The sequence below is a fragment of the Salvia hispanica genome, chromosome 2 (assembly GCF_023119035.1).
Source record: "Salvia hispanica cultivar TCC Black 2014 chromosome 2, UniMelb_Shisp_WGS_1.0, whole genome shotgun sequence".
NCBI lineage: Eukaryota > Viridiplantae > Streptophyta > Magnoliopsida > Lamiales > Lamiaceae > Salvia > Salvia hispanica.
The window spans coordinates 26,541,091-26,563,189 of NC_062966.1; the positions used below are offsets into that span (position 1 = coordinate 26,541,091).

Here is a 22,099-nt window from a genome sequence, read left to right on the forward strand (position 1 = left end):
ATGAGATGAACTTAATGAAATAAATTAAGAGTAAGAACCTTGAAAATCTTCAGATATGTATTACCTTCACTAGATTTCCGGCCAGAACGCAAATTGCGGCTAGAATTTTCCGTTGAAGATTTTCGAGTATCAACCATTTTCTAAATGTGGATTCGATGTAGATGCTTAATGGTACAAATGCTAAACAGATGTCGTCGATTTCAGTCGTATATCGCCGGAGATGAGTGGTGAAGATGAAGATTAGCCGTCGATTTTCCGATCGCTAGGTTTTTGTGGGAGAAATTTTGAGAGAGAATTAAATTTTGACAGAAAAAATGTGAGCGGAAAACTTGAAGCGGGAGGAAATTTTTGGGGATTTTGATTTTTTACCCTAATTCTGAAATTACATAAATACCCCCGCTGAAGTAAATTGTGTATACAATGAAGTGCGAAAAATTACCCTTGCTTATCTAATCTAGCCCTTGATTTTCTTGATCTTGTGGCTATAATTTTTTCTCTAGTTATGTACTTAATGGACACTTTCCCTATATCACTACTATATATATATATATAGGGGCATGTTAGGGTGCCACCACCCCTTAAAATAACACCATACCACTATTTCTAGCCAATCATTTGTACACGTGGACGAATAACAAGCTGCCACGTGGCAAAAAAAACCAAAAAAGACGGGCAACAATTTTGTAGCCTTTAAACAACAATTTTTCTTGAACAGCAATATCCAACACGTTAGACAGCAATCTATACTGTCTAACGTGTTGGATATTGCTGTGTAGAGTTTATAATATTGTTGTATAAGCGTTGTCACGTTGTCATTTTAAGAGAGGTTGTCATTTTAACACAAACCTATATATATATACTTTAATTATAATACTTGATCTAAAGTCAATGCTCAAAGTATGCGCTGGATGCATAATTCCTAGTAGTATAATGCATAAACGAGGGGTTCATATTTATAAATAACATCAATTTAATGATTAATTTGAATGAGTTTTAAAAACATCAGTGGAGTCAGCACTATATATATTATAATTGCTCCATTATTCTATAATTTGTTTCACGTTTATTCTTTCACTATTATAATGAGCGGATGGGAAATATTAAATTAACAAAAAGCATACTCGCTCTTTAATGGTCCACACTCAACTTGGACATCAAGAAAGCATTAATATACATAAGAATCTAATTTATAGTTCAACAATTATTAATTAATCTAGATTTAAATCTAGTAGTACATCATCTTTGAACTTGCACTATAAAGGTCAATATTCGAACTTGGACATTAAGGAAACATTAACAACTATAAAATACAGTCACCAATGAAACAAAACTCACCACCTAATTAATCATCTGAAAAAATGGATGAAGACAAAATCAGCCAATTCCCAAATGAAATTCTTCAACACATCCTCTCCTTTATCGACATCCATGAAGCCGTTGAAACCACCATTCTCTCCAAGAGATGGAAACACCTCTGGCGTTCCCTCCTCTGTATCCGCTTGCACATCCACGGCGGCGCCGCCTACCGCCACCGCGTCTCCCAATTCCTCTCCCACCGCGACGCTGCAGCCGCCGTCCACGACTTCCACCTCTCCCTCGACATCAAAACTAATCTTGACACGGCATTCGTGGAGGAATGCGTGCTCTATGCCATCAATCACAACGTTCAGTCCCTCCGCCTCCAAATCCTCCGCCACTACGAGCCATTTCTCGGGCTTCCGGCTCCACTTCTCGTCTCTGAGACGCTGCTGGAGCTCGAGATCAGGCAGGTGCACTTCAGGGGCATATATTTACCCAGACGGTTTTCTCTACCGAATTTGAAAACACTTTGTCTCGAAAGGCTTTGGCTCTTCGACGATCATCGCTCCCGGGAAGACGTGGTGGAGCCGTTCGCGGGCCTCCCGGAGCTGGAGAAGCTCTATCTGTGCGAATTTCCGATCACTGACCTTGTTTTAAGGGCTCCGAAGCTTAGAGTTCTTGAAATCGTTCAATATTCTTTCCAAAATATGGAAGTTGCAAAAGAGATTTCAGCTCCGTTGCTTACCTCGTTTCGATACGAGGGACATTTGCCTTTGGAATGTTCAAAGATGAATCTCCCAATGTTGGAAAAAGTCCATTTAGACATTCATCATGTTAGTAACCATGTGAAAGGGATGCATCTAAATTGTGTTAGGATGCTTCAACAACTTGGTAAAGCTACCGTTGTTTCATTGACTTTGGACACTCTCAAGGTACCAAACTCTCTCCCCCTCTCTCAAAATTTTCTAATTTATTCTAAATCATTATAAAGATTGTTATGCAAAAGTCGCTTTCAATGATCTGAAACAGCCAAAAGTCGCTTTTTTTTTTTGCATCCGCGCTAGTGTTTCTAACATGTATGTATGGTTGTTTCAAACCTAATAGGTTCTTGAACTGGATGGTGGTCCCATAGAGCAAAGTCATTCTCCATTTCGCAACCTCAAATGTCTCAAGTTGGTGGAAGGACGTCGCAAAATTCGTACAGTGCTTCAAAGCGTAATGAACTACTTGACAGTGGGGACTTTGTATTTTGAGTCGATGATGGTGGAGTTTCCTGATGATGTAGTTGTGGTTGAACAAAATTCCGAATATATGTCCGACGAGGAAGACACGGATTATACTTGGGGATTTGATAATCTATTCCGAAATTGAAATGTTGACATGTTTGAAGAGCTTCTTGTGCCTATCTAATTTGGAAAAACAATGATGCTCAAACCCTAGATACCAATATCAATAATATTAGTCTTTTGCCATTTTTTCTGTAACAGCCCGGCATTTCTAGGGTATAATAAATACGGCGACTGTTAACTTGGCGAACTTAAGGTGACAAGAATGTAGACTAGGGTTTCATTTAAAGAGATTTGACCAAGTGTTTAATGAAGATCAAGGCAATAAGTCAACGGCTTTAAATACGAAAAACAAGATTTAATAGCTATCATAGGCTAAGCTCAAAAGTCAAAGGTTTATTGTAGCTCCAACAAAACGCAATAATTCACTATATTTTAATTCGAAGAAATAAGTTCAAACCAACCAAAGAGAATAAGTTTCAAAATATTCAGCGGAAGCATTCCAAGAGAAAGCGAAGCCTGAGGACACGACTACACTCAAAATCCCAACCATCCATTTTATTCGAATCAACCATCTCAACCACCGACCGCCCATCGCCGCTCAACCTGCACATAGGGAAAACACATGCAGGGCTGAGTATTTTAAGCATATGGACTCATGAACACCGATTGATCGGTAGAAGAAGAGAAGATAAAAATACCTTTTCAATAGAACAATCGGTAGAAAACAAGTAGGACCGTGATTCTTCAACGAATTCTCGAATTTCAACTTCAGTTCTTCTCCAAAAGATGTAGAATTAATGGAGAAAGTAGAAGAAAAATTTGAGAGAGAGTGGGGAGAGAGATCGGCAAGAGTGCGGGAGAGAGGGGTGGTTTTTGTGTGTTGCTAGGGTTTAGGTCTTCTCTCTTATTTATAGAGTGCAAGATATAATCCAATAATTAAATAAATCAAGATTTGGAAGAGATATGGAAGAGAAGTGGCGTTAATTTGGTTGAGAAAATAGGGGATTTCGAATTTCTAGACTATTTAATTAGCGCCTATGATTAAATTTGAATATTTTACGAAGTAGAATAAAATATCACGGAGCAAGAAAATAATAAATATTCTCCCCAATTAAATATAAAAGTGGCGTGTAGTTTAGCTTCTTCAAAAGGGATTTAATTAAAATCCTATTTAAATTAGGATATTGTAAGATCTTCTTAGATTTGGCAAGATATGCTAGGATATTTGAATTTATTTATGGAAGAGAATAAATAAGGGATCAAATAATAGAATAAAATAATCCATTCTCCCATAAAATTTGGAGATTTCGAAAATCTCCATATTATGATAGGGGTTTCGAAAATCTCATCAAATAATCAAGGAATATTTGACTTTAGATTTAATTCGGATAATTATTCCAAGCAATAATTAAATCCAACAAAAATAGGATTTCTTTCCAATAAATAGGAGGGGTTGAAAATTCCACATAATTAAATAATGCTCCTATTAAATTCTCACTCATCCCTTAGGAATATAATTCACCACAATATTATTTTCCTCGCATCAAAATATTCACATATTCGAATTTCCACCTCCACTTCACATTTTCCAACGACTTTGACCATTCCACGGCCACGTCATATTTTCCACAATGTTGACTATTCAATAGCCACGCCACATATTCAACAAGTTTGACTATTCAACTCAAACTCAACTCCATATCACAATTAGGTCACAAAAAATATTGCAATAAATCACTCATCATTTAATCCACATATATCATAGCATTAAAAGCATTTAACGCAAAAAATTTCACGTCTCAAAAATTAGGGTTCGAAAAAGCGGGGCATTACATTTTCACACCTTGTAAAATGTCTCAGATTCTTCAGCTACTCTCTCCATATCCCTGAAAATTTGTCATTTATTTTCATTTTCGTTCGTCCCTAAAAATTTATCACGTTTCACTTTTATCATTTTTGGTAGTGGATCCTCATTAGTTCAAAACGTTTCCAAATAATCAATTGACAATTAAATAATTTCAAAAAAAAATACTTCTGAAAATACCCAAAAATATAGTAGCTTTTTTTTATATAAAATAGATATGGGGTATTACAGTATGCATGCAATGTTTTTATTTGTCTCGACCAAATGATGCACCGGTGGATCTCGGGGCCCGGGGGCGCAGGACGGGGTGGTCGCCCCTTCCCGATGGCCAAGAGTGTCGAATTTTCCTATGGATTGACCGGAAAAGCCATAGCCGCCCCTTCCGCACAAAAAAAATAATAAAAAAATATATATATAATAATAATAATAACAATAATAATAATAATAATAATAATAATAAAACAAACTGAGGAAGAAGAAAATTTGTAATGAAGTTGTAAGAATATTTATATTCTTATATAACCTAAGTGTCTATTGGTTTAATTATAAGGATTAAGTTTATATTAGGATTCTAATATTAAAAACGATACCGTGATGGATCGGTTTCGATTAAAGAATTAGAATCGGGTGTATTGATAACCCTCTTCTCTTACCTCTAATTTATAAATAATAGTATACGTGTATTTATATGTATGTATACAAACAGTTTCATCACAATTATTGTATAGTAATAATTGTATATGAACAGTAATGATTATGTATACATAAAATATTAATATGTACATTACCGTGTGAGATTGGTGTACATATATTGATATATTAATATTAATATATGAATGAATGTGTATGTTTGTATGTTGTGCGTGAGATTGTAAAGTCTAGAATCAGTTATTTAATTAACTGATTCAAACTTATTAACCGATGCCTCTATTATTAAGAATCGGTTGAAGTGCATAAACTGCATGGCTGCAGTTTCATGTGAATCGACGCAATCTTTCGGAAAGGGTGTTAATGCCTATAGAAGAGTGTTTTCAGCCATGTTAAGATACACTGATAAATACCGAAAGTACATACATACAATTACATAGTACATGTGTACATAAAAGGCTCGGTGTACATATATATATATACACATTCAAGTTTAGATTCTTTATCCATTAAAAAAATCATTAAAGGCTTGAGGTGAAAGAGGAGATAACATCAATTATGGAGGATCCAGTCAAAGATAGGACGAACATCAATTGGTGGATTCAACCTCTACACCAAAAGAAGAAAGCATGGATGAAGGTTGGTGATTTTATCTCCACTTTATAGTATAAATGTTATGGTTGAATTAATTCAAATCTAGACATAGATTTCATTATCGAAATCATTAAAGCATTGAGAAATGGCTAATAGAAGTGAGTGGCGGTCCAAGTTGAAAAGGTGACTTGAGATGAGAAGATGATTTGAATAGAAGATGCCGACAGAAATGGAGATTGGGGTTTGTTTAGTGAATCGGGGAAGGAGATGACCATGTTGGAATTATTTGGGGAAAGAAATTGGGTTTAATAAATCAATCATTTGTTGGGCTATTTTTTATTAAAATTTATAGAAGGACCCAAATATTTTATTTATAAAATGTAAAGTATAAGTATATATAATAAAATTCGAAATACACTTTTTATTACATATATTATTATTCGGGGTGTGATCAATTGCTAACTCTCCTCAAATTGCTAACTACAATTAATTAGAGATCATAGGATGTTTAGAGATCTAGTGGTCTATAATTTGCTATATGTAAATTCATTTTTTTATTATTTAAAAATAAAAGAATAATTAAAACGCCTAAAATTAGGATTTTGGATCAAAATGTCATTGTAGTGTATTAAACATATCAATACGATGTCTTGAATATGTCAATCAATTTCGAATTAACATTTTATAGATATTATGTTGACATATTTTGATAACTACATTGACATTAAACTGCTTCATAAAAATCCGAAATTAAAGAATTTTTTTCAAAAATATGACAACAGAACATATGCAAATGAGATCTCGTTAGAATCCTTATAAAATTATCTTTAATTTGATATAATGTTGTGTGCATAAATAATTAAAATTGTGATAATTATATGTATTTAAAGTTTTGTGATACTTTTCAAAAGTTAATTATACCTAATTTGTTGTTAATTGACTTTAATACCCTTATTGACATTTTTTGTACAATATATTGATATTCGGGGTTGAATAATTTTAGCATTTGATTTGAAGATCTAATGCATATGATTTAGTAGTAGTTAGCAATTTAAAAAATAGTTAGCAATATAACGCACCTACTTTTTATAGTATCAGATTTGCAAAATCTTATGGTAAGAATTCAATTGTTATTTTGATCAAAAGTATCATATTATAATACTCCCTCCGTCTCATAAAAATATGTGCACTTTCAACTTTCATTTGCCCCATAAAATTATGTGCATTCCATTTTTGAAAATTTATACTCCTTCTGTCCACAAACAATAGATCTATTGTTGTTCGGCACAGGTTTTAATGTAGAATTGGTAAAGTAAGGGAGATGAGGAGAAAAAGTAGGTAAAGTAAGAGAGATAGGGAGAAAAAGTGAGTAAATTATGAGAGAGAGAAGAAAAAGTAGGAAAAGTATGAGAGATAAACTTTTCATTTTTAGAAAGTGATCTATTTTTTGTGGACGTCCCAAAATGGCAAAAGTGATCTATTTTTTGTGGACGGAGGGAGTATCTATTTAATAATGAAGGTCTAAATACTACTTTAACAATCATTCTCTTCTCTCTCTTACTTTACCATAGGGGTGGCAAATCGTGCGTGTTGTGTCGTTATCGTGTCGACACGATAATGACACGACACGATAACAACAAACACGAACATGACTCGTTAAGAAAACTTCAAACACGAACACGAACACGACCCGCTACCCTTAGACACGAACACGACACGAACCCATTAACGACACGAACCACTTCAGGTCAACACGACACAATAACAACACATATATGACACAACAATAACGACACTATAATAATATTATTATATTATACAAATATTATTTCTAATATTAAATTTTAATATTAAATTTTAAATTTTAATTTAAAAATTTTAAATTTTTAAAATAAATAAAATAATAATAATAATAATAATAATAATATTATAATATATAAATCTTATGTATTAATGTGTAACACGAACCCGACACGACACGACACGAACCCAATAAGCTTTGACACACACCCATTAATTTCGTGCGGGTTCGTGTTGTGTTATCGTGTCGTGGCAAAAATTGTTAGCCCTACTTTACCATGCCTTTCTTCTCCTCTCTTTTACTTTATTAATTTTGTCTTAACTCATGTGTCATATTCATTATCTATATTTTTATGGGACCGATGGTGTATTAAATGATTGGAATGCCAAGATCCTTATATTTTTAATAATAAATTGTCAGAAATTATGTTACGAATAATAAGTGGCTCTATATTTGTGCTCTCAACCAAGGCGTGCATGCTTTTATTTGTGCTCTGCTTTTATTTGTATGCTTTTATTAAATGATTAAAAGCACAAGTGGCTCTATATTTGTGCTCTCGACATAAGATCCGCTAATATCCACTTAGTCTCAGTGCATGCTTTTATTTGTGCTCTCGACCATGGCGTGCAACCAAGCTCGAGCTCTAAGGCTCTCAACTACAAAACAAGATCGAATTTAATGGAGTTTTATGGTCCTCATGAGTCGACAAGGGAGTCGATCGACCTCGACCTCGACCGAATTTGACGGAGTTGAATTTTTTATCAAACTTAGTGGAAACGAACGTGCTTCGCTGAATTATTTTTTCCACATATTTCTATTTTCAATTTCATATTGGTATGCTTTGGTTAATTTGTACAACTAATATATAGTAGTATAAAAAAAATACTATTTCTTCGTCATATTCATTTGTTATGGACTTATTTTTCAAAAAAGTGAATATTTTAAACCAAATTCATATTTTGGTCATATATTTAAGACCAAAATTGAACTTCACTTTTTTATAAAATAAATTAAAAACTAATTAATAATGATATTCATATAACATGCATTGTAGTATCAGATTTGCAAAATCTCATGGTAAGAATTCAATTCTTATTGATAAAAAAAATTGTCAGAAATTATGTTACGAATAATTAGTGGATCTATAATATTATGTCAATAATAAAAATAGTATTTGCATTATACACTGTTTTAGTCAAAATTCAAACTTAGCCACCAAGAAAAATTTACTTACATAAAAACAAAACTCATCATCAAAATCAATCTTCTTAAAAAATGGAGGAAGACAAAATCAGCCAATTGCCAGATGAAATTCTTCAACACATCCTCTCCTTCATCGACACCTACGAATCCGTTCAAACAAGCATTCTCTCCAAGAGATGGAAAAATCTGTGGCGTTCCCTCCCCGGCCTCCGCTTCAACCTCAGCCGCGCCGCCTCCCACCGTCGCGTCACCTTAACAAATGAGAAAGACACCACAGATTTCTCTCCCCTCTTCTCCCGCTTCGTCTCCCACTTCCTCTCTAACCGTGACGCCACAGCCCCAGTCCACGACTTCCATCTCTCACTCGTCGGCACAATCCACACCAAAACATTCACCCCGGCATTCGTGGATGAATGCGTGCTCTACGCCATCAATCACGGCGTTCATTCCCTCCACCTCCGCGCCTACAACGACCTAGCTACTCTGAGTCTTCCCGCCGCGCTTTTCACCTCCACAACGCTTCGCGAGCTCAAGCTCAAGCTGTTTACCCCCTCATGTACCTGGACAGTTTCTTTTACCAAATTTGAAAACCCTTTATCTTCATACCTATTTGATCTTTGATGGTGATCACGGGATGGAGACGTTTGCCAGCCTCCCGGAGCTGGAGAAGCTCTCTCTGCGCAGGTGTCCGTTGACTGGCCTTGTTTTAAAGGCTCCCAAGCTTAGAGTTCTTGAAATCCTTGATTCTTGTAGTGTTATCCAAGAGATCTCTGCTCCGTTGCTTACCTTGTTTCGATATCAGGGCTTTTCACCTTTGGAATGTTTGAACATGAATCTCCCATTGTTGGAACAAGTCTATGTAGACATTTATGGTTTTGATGACAATGTGAAAGAGTTGCATCGGATGCTTCAACAACTTGGAAATGCAACCACTGTCTCACCTCGAACACTCTCGTCGTACGTGCACTACTAATTCTACGACTAATATTTCTTAAAATGTTTATATGCTAATGGTTCTTTGAAATTGAAAAGGTTCTTGAACTGGATGGTGGTCCGATTGAGCAAAGTCCTCCTCCATTTCCGAACCTCAAATGTCTCAAGGTGATGAAAGGACGTTACAAAATTCGTACCGTGCGTCAAAACATAATGAACTATTTGACAATCGGGACTTTGTATTTTGAGACGTTGAAGGTGGAGTTTCCTGATGGTGTGACTGTGGTTGAAAAGAATCCCGAAGATCCGTGGGACGGAAGGATAATTTTTATCTCATTGGCATTTTTATGTTCTCTCAGCTTTGTTCTTTCTATATTTTGTTAAGGTGAAAATGATTGAGGCTAAAGGTTGCCCCACTCCTAGGTGTCAAGTTGTGAACTCAGTAAGTTCGTTGAAAAATCTATAGTTGATGTGAATATTTATAAGAGCACAGTTGGATCCCTCCAATATGTTATAAAGGGAAACATAGATCAGAATCAAATCACGAATCAAATCACCGCCAAGTCCTAAGATAGATTGATCATATATTAATTATAATTGATTCGAAGATCTATTCTCTTCCCCAAGTCTTACCATGTATAGATAGATTCTCCATAATACTCTAGTCATTTTTTTTGGTTTCAGTCTAGATATACTATTGAGTCAGTTAAATTTGTCTCGCAGTTAACGACCCGCTTGATACCATAATAGAATTTTATGGGTTTTATGGGTTCCACCCTAAAGCCAATTGGTGTTAGGAGAAGGGGCCCATGAAATTATATAGTGATTTCAGTTCCTTTTGTACAGCGATATGTAATAGTTGTAATATAGTACAATAGTACTACCTCCGTCCCATTATAAGTGTCACATTTTGTCATTTCGGTCCGTCCCACAATAAAAGCCACATTTCACACCCCAAATAATACACTCAACTACTTTTTCTCACTCCTATTAAAATATTCATCTTTCTTTCTCTCTCTATTTTAATACTTTCACCCACCTTTTCTCTCTCAAATTAAACACATTAACGAATAACTCTTAAAATCTCGTGCCGACAAATAAATATGTCATTTTAGCTGGGACGGAGGGAGTATAAACAGTGGCGGAGCCAGGATTTTAATCTTGGGGGGCCCAAATTACTATATTAAAATTTGTTGAGTGTTTTCGTGTCAACGTTGCGGAAACAGCTCTGACATAATTAGAGGATGAATAATTGAAAATTTAGAGATACAACGTCGACAACGTAAAAAGTTGAAGAATAATATTTTTATAATAGAGATCATAGAACTATTGAAACTGATTTTACCAATAATATATAGCACTAGTACTTATATATTTATGAAATTAAAGAATTACTTTCTTCTATTCTTGATTTTTTATAATTATAAATAAAATTATTTATACAAAATTAATAGCTACCAGTGTATGCTAGAGAAAATTAACATGAAATATTGTTTATAGCATAAAATAAAATTATTAGATTATATATAATTGCGGGAGAAATTAATGTCCAAAAGAGGCATAGAAAGCTACTCAAAATCATAAATGATAGAAGGCGAACCCAGCCCAATTGTACTAATGCCTGGATTACATGCCAACTGCACTACTATTTCACTTCTAAGTTCTGTATACATATAATATATACTCATAATTGAAATGGCTGGGGGCCAAGGGCCCCCTGGCCCCACCGTGACTCCGCCAGTAAATTTAAACTTAGTATATATAAGTGGGACTCGTAATCCACTACTTATTCAACTTACTTTTCTTTACATTTCTTAAAACTCGTGCCCACATTAAATGTGACACTTAATATGGGACGGGGGTAGTATTTTTTTTAATTTCGGTTGCCTAACACAATATGAACTATTACAAGACCAAATATAAAATTGTTTCATATTTTATCATTTTGTTCTTATTCCAACAAAAAATTTCACCGTGCGTGTGTATATGGTGAAGTGTAAAACTCATCAAATAGAAAGATTTACCGATAATTAACATGCAAAAGCGGCATATAATTCAGTTAGACCATCTCCAAGGGTACACTAAAACCTAAAATGGGATGGGTATTTAGCTCCAATAGTACTAAAAAACCAATCCTTTTTTTGGTTTTTGAGAAAAAAATACCTATCTTTAGATTTACACTAAACCAATACCTAAAAGTTTTTCAAATTTTGTGAGTAAAAAAGGTATAATATAGAGAATATTCTTTTAAGTTTGAGTTTAGTGTAAATGGTTGAAGTAAAATCAATATTTAGTGTGAGATTTATATTAAAATGAATTTGAGTTTAGTGAAATGGTTGGAGATGCTAGTAAAGTAAGTACTAACAATTAGCAAATATTAGCAGAGAATGTCACAATCTTAGGCTATTAGCATCCAAAGAGAACTTTGCATCATTCAAGATATTATACAAATAAATATCAACTATAGTAAGGTAAAATCAATTTTGAACATCATTATTTTAGGCTATTAGCAGCCAAAGAGAACTTTAATTTTAAGGATTATTTTTTAATTGATTTATATCATTATTCTAAATAGCATGAAGGTACATTAGTCAAGACAAGACATATAATTATAGCAAATATGGAGATACTATAATGATAATAAATTAAATCTTACAATAATTTGTCTAACATGACAAAATTAAGAAAAAAAACAAGAGTGAACTACATAAATGGTACTTGATATATCACTTTCGCACATGATACCTGATCTTTATTTTATATCGTTTTTGGTACCTTGTGACAAAAATAACCTCAGGTACCAAACATGTGATTTTTTTGTTATGGGGGATATTTTTAAAAATTTCAATTAAATAGTACCAAATATGTGATTATTTTTTCTTCCTTTCTTATTTCTTTTTTAGTTTCTTCTTCATTCTTTTTTCTTTATTTTCTTCTTTTTTTTAGTATTTTATCTTTCTTTCTTCTCTCTTTTGTTCTCCTTAGTTCATATTTCTTCTTCTTTCTTTTTTCTTTTATCTTCTTTTTCTTCTTTCCTTTTAGTTTTTTATCTTCTTTTTCTTCTTTCCTTTTAGTTTTTTATACATATATCAATTGCATTCATAATATAAATCAAGAATAAAATGTCTAATTAAATTAATTATTTAAAAATAATTAAATCAATTAAATATTTTTTATTAAATTACTTTATACTCATTTTAAGATTGAAACACCTAACTAAAAATATTCAACTCTTTATATCATTATGATTACAATTCACAATTATTATTACATAATATTATATGATTCATAATTTATATAATTATTTATTAATTACTACTAGTTTTTAGTATTATAACAATAATATTTTTATAATAATTAAATATAACTATAACAATAATTATAATTAACTATATTTGAATGATATTAAATATAAATTAATTATTAATTTATAACATCAAAATAAAAATATTAATATTAATATTGATTAATAATAATAGTATAAAGAGTGAGGAGAATGAGAGAAGATATTACAATATCACTTTTGGTACTAATTTTATATATACCTAAAATATCATTTATGACATAAATGAGAAAATGTATTTGTTTAGAGAGCATTTTGGGAAGAAAATTGCATCAGATATCAAAATGTGATTTAAAGGTACTAAAAACGATATAAAATAAAGATCAGATACCTTTTACGTGCGAAAGTGAAAGATCAACCAGCACCCGGGACTTCTCAATTCACAATCAATGTGAAATCCAAAACCAATCGATACGAAGGAAAAGAGGCCCAGTCTTGAAGATAATGCATAGACAAAAACATGTGATATGGCTATTGATTTATACAGCTAGCAAAAGTGGACCATTTTATTTCAATGGAAACGTATGCAATGATTTTTTATGTCACAGTTCTTTCCCCTTTTTTTTTCATCTTTTTCACGCATAATATTTTCAATTAATATATGCATAACGTTAGTTATTCAAGTATTCTCCTTAATTTTAGTGATTCAAGATTCCATGGGATTTGAGTTTAATGTGAAAATTTGTCGGATTCAATTTTACATTTTTCTGGAATTTTGGTGATTCCTGAGTCTACATTGCATCTTGAAACTTCCTAAATCTCAGAGTTCACGCGCAAATTAAAACATGTAGAATTTGCGCACTTGATCAAGTTAAACAGTCAATAGATCAAGAAGACTACCTACTGGTCGTTGAGTATGCAAACGGAGAGACTCGGGGTTTTCAAGACCTTAACCCACAATACTATAGACTGGTAAAGGGAAGTAAGGGTTAAATCCCTCAGGGATAGGGGCGAGTTAAGTTGTGTTTGGGACATAGGGAGATTTTTGGATGCGGCCATGCTTTCCAGTAGGTTAAGAATTGGACTAAATGCTAAACTGATCAACTCACTAAGCTAAACTGTTCAACTAAACTAGACAGACTCAAAACTAAGGGACATGCTGAACCAATCAACTAAACTATGAATGAGAAGGTACTTCAGGGAAAAGTAACTCGGGACCACTGATGACACAAATGAACACACTACTATAAAGCTATCAACAACGAAAAGGTGGCAGTGACTGCTACTCTAACGGACTACGACCTTCTTCTTTGCTAAGCAACTTAATAAAACACCTACGGCAGATCTAAATAGAGAAACTAACATGAAAACGGAAAACGGACAAATTAAAATACAGATCCATGTAAATCGGACGGAAGGAAAGCAGATCTATAGTATCTATTCTAATCTCATGCAAGTTGACGAACTAAAACTCAAATCTAACTACAAGAAATCGAAAACAGAGCAACAAGCAATCATCAAAATAGAATATAACTCAGAGATCATCAACTCAAAACCAACATGCATCGCAAACTCCATCTCAAACTCAGATCTAAACTTAAACAACTAAATAATGCAGATCTAACTTCAACTCAGACAAAACTAAAACTAAACGAAAGAAACGAAATCAGAGAACATCAGATCCAAACAACTTGCATTAAAAACTCCATTTCATAAACGATCTTCAATAAACACAACTAAAATAGAATTCCAAACACAGATTTAAAGATCAATCAACAAACGGAAAGTAACTAGAGTAGTAACTAAGAGAAAAACATCAAAAACAACTAGACTTCGAAAAAGATAAACTAAAAATAGAGTAGTAATTGTTTTGACCCCTCGGGGTTTAAGGAAAACACAAACGATGAAGACTTCTTGCAGATCTAGGTCCCTCCTTCCTTGATGGGGAAGAAGATAAGGATGTGGCGGTAGAACGTCGACTCCAGTGACTCCTAGCTTCCTTACTCCATGCTACGAACTTAAGTGTGTAGAGTGTAGTGACTGAGAATTACGATGCGTCCCGCATCTATGTGCATTCTCTCCACTATTTATAGGATGACATTGGGTCCAAATTCCTTGAGTAAGCTTATCCTGTCTTGACATTAATGCCCTTGAGATGACACCTTCTTTTCTCTCTCCTATGACTCATCATCTCATGTGGTGAACTCTACTTGATCAACTTGCTGATTAAGCAGGCTCCATTGCTTGTCCTCAACTGAACTTGTCTTTGGCTCTGGCCATTTTTCTCATTCTTTTTCTGAGTTGATCACGTTGTTCCTGCACTCTGCCGCTTCAACACTTTTTAGCTCTTGCACACTTAAATTTACCACTTTTTTTCACACATAATCAACCCGGTTAATGTAATAAACTCCTATAAAACATTGCTTGTAACTAGCCCTATCATATCTCTCTCATCCTTGGTATTTATTTTTCTAATATATCATTTTTAAGTTAATATTTATAATTCACCTTAATTATATAATAGAATAATCTTCTTTAGTTACATGATTGCATAAATTATCTTAATTAAATGAGCAATAATTCATATTATTAAAATAACCTTAAAAATGATTTCTCACATTAATATGATAATCTCAATTTTTTGCTAACCAATAAATTATAGTAGTACGGAGTATTAGTGTTTATTACATCATTGGTTAGCAAAAAATTGAGATATCATTAATATGAGAAATCATTTATTATTAATGTTTGTTTTAGTAATTGCGATGAGTAATCAATTATATATTATAATTATTTATATTTATGAATTCAAACAAGCTCAACGATTATTATTGCACACATTTGACACAAAACGGATACTCCATAATTTAGCATACAATTTAATTATTTGTTAATAATATTCATAGTATAATTAATAATGTCCTAAGTTTCTTTAACGTAAACGTAAACCGTATCTCTACATACGTGAAACGGAAACGGCCACATTCCACGACATTCATTCGACCAGCCAACGCGAAGGATGGATTAACTTGATTTTTCATTCTGGTCTTAGATAGCATGTGAGACTAACCTTTTTTAAAAGAATATAACATACTAATCAAACTTTGAGAAATCTTTGAAACTTAAATAAAATGGATGCATCTTAAATAAGTGTTCATTTTATATCTCGTTCATCCTTAAGAAAATTCTAAAGTCTGGTGTATTAATTAAATCAGGACATTTAGTTAATTGCGTTGATCAAAATGGGAGATTCAATTCTTGTAGCTTAATCATTTGACTTGACTATTTCAAAAAGTTAAATAAATCCGGAAATTTATTGCCATCTCGGAATTTAAATAAATAATCAGCATATAAACTTCATGGGCCCAGTAATTATATAAATCATTCTAGCCCTTCAATTAGCCCAACAATTAAAACATAAAAGACCCATACTTTTAAACTCTTCCAGCCCTAACATTAATAGGATTCACCCCACTTCCTTCCCTTATTCTCTATATTCCAATAATAAGTACTGTTCCGTAACAAGTGATATTTTTTAGGCAGAAAATATTACTCCCTCCGTCTCAAGGAAGATGACTCTTTCCTTGAATGGCATGGAAATTTATGTAATTTTATTTTGTGTGTAAAGTGGAGAAAGTAAAGTAACAGAAAGAGAATAAAATAAAGAGAAAGGTGTTTCCATTTTTAGTAATGAATCATCTTAGTTGGGATAAACCAAAAAAAAAAATGGGTCATTTTTAGTAGGACGGAGGGAGTACCAAAATATACTCCATATTCATTAAGTTAAATGAAAGAATTAAATAGAAGAAATAAACAAAGAACAAAATAGGAAAAAGAAAATAAAATAAGAAAGATAAAAAAAAGTAATGGAGAGAAGGAATAGCCCAAAATTAAATATTTGCGATGGGACAATCAAAAGAAGATGACTCCTTCCATGGACGGCTCGAGATTTTATGTAGTTTTATTTTGTGTGTTAGGTGGAGAGAATAAAGTGAGAGAGAGAATAAAGTAGAGATAAAAGGATTTTTATTTTTAATAATGGGACATCATGGATGAGACAAACTAACAAGAAAAGTGGGTCATCTTCGGTGGTACGGAGGGGGTAATCTTTAATCAATAAGCATGTACTCCCTCCATCCCAACGGGTAAAATTTTTTAACACAGAGATTAAGAAATTGAACTTTATACGTTAAATGAAAATAAAATAAAATAAAATAGGAGAGAGAAAAAAAATAAGAGATAACATAAAGTAAAGTAGGTAACGGAATAAAGTAAAGTAGTTAAATATTTTATTTTTAGTCAAAATAAAAAAAAATGACTAAACTTTATTAGAACGTCCCAAAAAAAATATAAATCAACTCAGATAAGATAAAGGAATATAGGTTTGTGTTAAAATGACAACACCTCTTGAAGTAACACCATACCACCATTCCTAACCAATCAGTACACATCGACGAATAATCAGCTGCCATATGGAAATCATAAAAAATGTTCAAGGGAAAATTTTCTCGGGCTGCAATATGCAATACGCTAGATTGCAATTTTTCCCGCCTGCAATATTCAATACGCTGGACTGCAATCTTATAGATTGCAGTCCAGCATATTGGATATTGCAGTCCAGCGTATATTATATTACAGTATAGCGTGATATCACAGTGTAAATTTAAGAGGTGTTGTCATTTTAACGCACCTCAGGGAATATATCTTATAAAAACTGCCCCGTCCAAATACACATTAAAATAGTTGAGTTATAAACGCAAAGAGAATAAGTCAAAATTGAAATCTGAACACTAAGGAATTTGTGCATATATTTGTTATCAATGCAACAAACTCTATCACAAAATAAACCAAATCAATCTCCTTGAGTATTTTGAAATACTCAGTGATCTCATTGCCAAAACATTTTATAAGTTATGCCACCCTTACTAAGTGAACTCGAGTTTTAAGCAGTTATAAGAGAATATCATGAGTATCACCAAAAATATATTTTCCATAGACTGGCCAGTCAAAATAACTCCCCATTTTCCTTAACAATTCAACAATCACAATCATTCCATGGTGCGACGAAAGTGTGACCACACTTTTCGCCCACGAGACCGGCCGACTAGCAAGGACGGCTCCCGATCCCCTCGTGTACACAGCCTGGTATGGTTTGCGGCCCATACTCAGACCCGAATTCGTATAAATATATCCATAGCCCTATAGCCCAATGGAGTGAACTCACAAGATAGGCATCAGGCGCACAATATCAAAATAAAACAGACATAGGCACATATCACAAATCAAATTCAAAACAAACTCCTAATTCATGCATGTCCCAACGCTTTTTCCCTTTTCCCATCGATTCATCTTATTATCACTAATCAAACTTAAGTCATGATCATCATATAAATTCCATTCGCATCTCAACTCTAGATCTAACACCAACACAAGTTACACAAGAGTATTTAGCCATCAAGCACACACCACACAACACCACACACACACACGACACGCACACACACACGCACACACACACCACGCACACGCCACACACACACCACATGCATACATATTTACATATCCCTTTTATCCCACTTTCACTCAAACAAGATGCATGAGGGTTCAAGAATACCGATTAATCGGTTAGAAAGAAGAGGAATCGAGGAGAAACGAAGAAGATGGATATAAAAATACCTTAAGAGGAAAACGAATGGTAGAAACGAAGTAAAGACTTGGTTCTTCAAAAATCTTGAGGCTCAAACTCTATTTCTTCTCAAAGGATGGAGGATTAATGGAGTAAAGTAGAAGAAAATTGAGAGAGTGTGGAGAATAGAGAGGGGGCGTGTAGTATGGGTGGGGGGCGAAAATTATGGGGCTAGGGTTAGGGGTTCTCTTATTTATAGTGCTCAATAAAATCTTTAGGTAAATAAATAGAATATTTGGTAAGATTTGATTCTACACAATAAAATATTGTGGAGTAGGGAAGAAAAAACAAAAATAAGATCTAGGGTTCCAAGGCATGTAGGTTTCGAAAATTAGGCTCTTTAATTAGCCACGGTTTTGTTTTGGTATATTTTACGGAGTAGAATAAAATATCACGGAGCAAAATAAAAATAAGAATTCTCCCAACTTGGGATTGAAAAAGGCGTTCCCTATGCCTTTTAAATAAGACATGGATTTTGAATATTAACTAAAATAAGATAAGATAAGATCTCTTGAGGTATGGAAAGATTTGGTAAAATATTCAAATTCTAGGTATGGAAGGAAATCAAATAAGGGGTTAACTAAAATAAAATAATTCTTTCCTTCCCACAATAGGTGATTTTCGAAAATCACCAAGGAACAAAGGGGGGGCGATTTTTCTCTCTTTAAAATAATGAATAATTGGGTCTTGGATTTAATTTGGATAAATATCCCAAGAATTAAATTAAATCCGAAAAAATCGAATTCCTTCTTCAAAAGCCAAGGGGGTCGAAAATCACAAGAATTGGGTAGCAAGTATTTATGGAAATTTTCTCTAATATTCTCACTCACCCATAAACAAATAATTCATCTCATAAATTAATAAATCACATGCCACATCATATAATCAACAAGTTTGACTTTTCAAACTTCCAATGCAAAACCCTAGACTCGACTCGGTCATAGCATCTCATGCAATAAATGCATTCATAAAAATTTCACGTCTCCACGTCATCAAAATAAATTCTAGAGCTCTAAAATTAGGGTTCGGGAAATCGAGATGTTACATTAAATATATAACAAAACATTTAGAGAACTCACTTGTTGCATAGCTTGTTTTCCACAATTGTTCGAATCCTATAAATGAATCCACCTCTGTCCGTATCCACATGCATTTAGCTAGAAGATTCCTTTACAACATGCATATTGTATTATATTTTCTTGTATTAAGGTGGTGTTCGGTTTGGAAGATAAAATAATACTACTAAGATACAATCTAGGATTGAGTTGTAAGATTATTTTACTCAGGGGGTGTTTGGTTTGCAAGATTGTATCCCGGGTTAAATTAATAGTGTGTTTGGTTCATGAGATTAAATCCTTCAATTCAATCCTAGATGGATAATCATGGGATAATTAGTCTTAGCTAACCCCCTATGACTAAAATAATCTCACAACCCAATCCTGGATTATATCTTTGTATTATTTTATCTTGCCAACCGAACACCACCTCATATGACTAATTATCACATGATTATCCATCTAGAATTGAGTTGTGAGGTTGAAACTCATGAACCAAACACACTACAAATTTAATCTCGGATATAATCTTGCAAGCCGAACACCCCATAAGGGTTTTCTATATCTCTTTATTCTCTACCATAGATAGTCAGTGCCACATTAGTTCTGGCCTAATACACAATTTATTGCTCAACAGTTATTAATTAATCTATTAAATCTAGTTCATCATCATTGAATGATTGAGGTAATGAGCAATATTATATATAAGTCAATAAAAAAACATACTTGCATTATAATTGCCAATATTCGAACTTGGACATCAAGGAAACATTATCATATACTAGTAGTACTATAAAATACAATGACCAATGAAACAAAACTCATCACGTAATTAATCATCTGAAACAATGGAGGAAGACAGAATCAGCCAACTCCCAAATGAAATTCTCCAACACATACTCTCCTTTATCGACACCTATGAAGCCGTTGAAACAAGCATTCTCTCCAAGAGATGGAAATACCTCTGGCGTTCCCTCCCCTCCCTCCGCCTCCACCTCAACCTCGTCGTCTCCTCCGACTTCGTCTCCCACTTCCTCTCCCACCGTGACCCCACAGCCGCCGTCCATGACTTCCACCTCTCCCTCGACACCACAATCCAGCTCAACCTCGACACGGCATTCGTGGAGGAATGCGTGCTCTATGCCATCAACCACGGCGTTCAGTACCTCCGCCTCAACATGCTCCGCCACAACGAGCCATTTCTCGGGCTTCCCGCCCTACTCCTCGCCTCTGAGACGCTGCGGGAGCTCGAGCTCAGGCAGTTGCACTTCATGTGGATTTATTTACCAGGAAGGCTTTCTTTACCAAATTTGAAAACACTTTATCTTGAAAGGGTTTTGCTCTTCGACGATCATTGTTCCCGGGATTACGTGATGGAGCCGTTCACCGGCCTCCCGGAGCTGGAGAAGCTCTACCTATGCGAATATCCGATCATTGGCCTTGTTTTAAGGGCTCCGAAGCTTAGAGTTCTTGAAATCGTTCAATATTCTTTCGAACTTTTAAAAGTTGTAGAAGAGATTTCAGCTCCGTTGCTTACCTCATTTAGATACGAGGGACATTTGCCTTTGGAATGTTCAAAGATGAATCTCCCCATGTTGGAGAAAGTCTATTTAGACATTCATCATATTAGTTACCACGTGAAGGGGATGCATTTAAATTGTGTTAGGATGCTTCAACAACTTGGACATGCTACCATTGTTTCATTGACTTTGGACATTGTTTCATTGACTTTGGACTCTCAAGGTACCTAACTCTCTCCCTCTCTCTCAAAATTTTCAAATTTATTCTAAATCATTATAAAGATTGTTATGCAAAAGTCGCTATCAATGATCTCAATCAGCCAAAATATTTCTCGAATAAATTTTAAAAAACATAGCTTCTATTAATTTCTTTCTTTCTTTCTTTCTTTTTGCATCCGTCCTAGTGTTTCTCACATGTATGTATGGTTGTTTGAAACTTATAGGTTCTTGAACTGGATGGTGGTCCCATTGAGCAAAGTCCTTCACCATTTCCCAACCTCAAATGTCTCAAGTTGGTGGAAGGACGTCGCAAAATTCGTACAGTGCTTCAAAGAGTAATGAACTACTTGACAGTGGGAACTTTGTATTTTGGGTCGATGATTGTGGAGTTTCCTAATGATGTGGTTGTGGTTGAACAGAATTCCGAATATATGTCCGACGAGGAAGACACCGATTATAATTGGGGATTTGATCATCTATTCCGAAATTGAAATGTTGACATGTTTGAAGTGCTTCTTCTGCCCTATCTAATTTGAACAAGGATGCTCAAACCCTAAATATCAATATCAACAAAATTTGTTCTCTTATCCATTTTTTACACCTTGTAAAATGTCTCAGATTCCTCAGCTACGTACTGTAAAATATTTGTTATTTACGTTGTGGTCTTTTTGGTCCCAACACAATAATTCCTCTAGTATGAATGTA

General features: G+C 34.0%; 3 protein-coding genes across 3 annotated transcripts; all 3 read left to right on the forward strand.

The window, feature by feature from the left end:
• The first annotated feature begins 1,358 nt into the window (after positions 1–1,358).
• LOC125208595 (F-box/LRR-repeat protein At5g02910-like) lies at positions 1,359–2,783 on the forward strand. The gene is made up of 2 exons (XM_048108242.1): positions 1,359–2,231; positions 2,404–2,783. The coding sequence occupies exons 1-2, from the start codon at positions 1,359–1,361 to the stop codon at positions 2,668–2,670; spliced, it is 1,140 nt and encodes a 379-aa protein (XP_047964199.1). The 3' UTR covers positions 2,671–2,783.
• Positions 2,784–8,770: 5,987 nt separating this feature from the next.
• LOC125206598 (putative FBD-associated F-box protein At5g56440) lies at positions 8,771–9,319 on the forward strand. Its single transcript, XM_048105842.1, has one exon. It carries the CDS (start codon positions 8,771–8,773, stop codon positions 9,317–9,319), a length of 549 nt encoding a protein of 182 aa, XP_047961799.1.
• A 13-nt stretch (positions 9,320–9,332) lies between these two features.
• On the forward strand, positions 9,333–21,898 carry LOC125206599 (F-box/FBD/LRR-repeat protein At3g26920-like). Its single transcript, XM_048105843.1, has 5 exons — positions 9,333–9,632; positions 9,731–9,916; positions 10,017–10,073; positions 20,492–21,398; positions 21,619–21,898. Exons 1-5 carry the CDS (start codon positions 9,333–9,335, stop codon positions 21,624–21,626), a joined length of 1,458 nt encoding a protein of 485 aa, XP_047961800.1. The 3' UTR covers positions 21,627–21,898.
• The last annotated feature ends 201 nt before the right edge of the window (positions 21,899–22,099 follow it).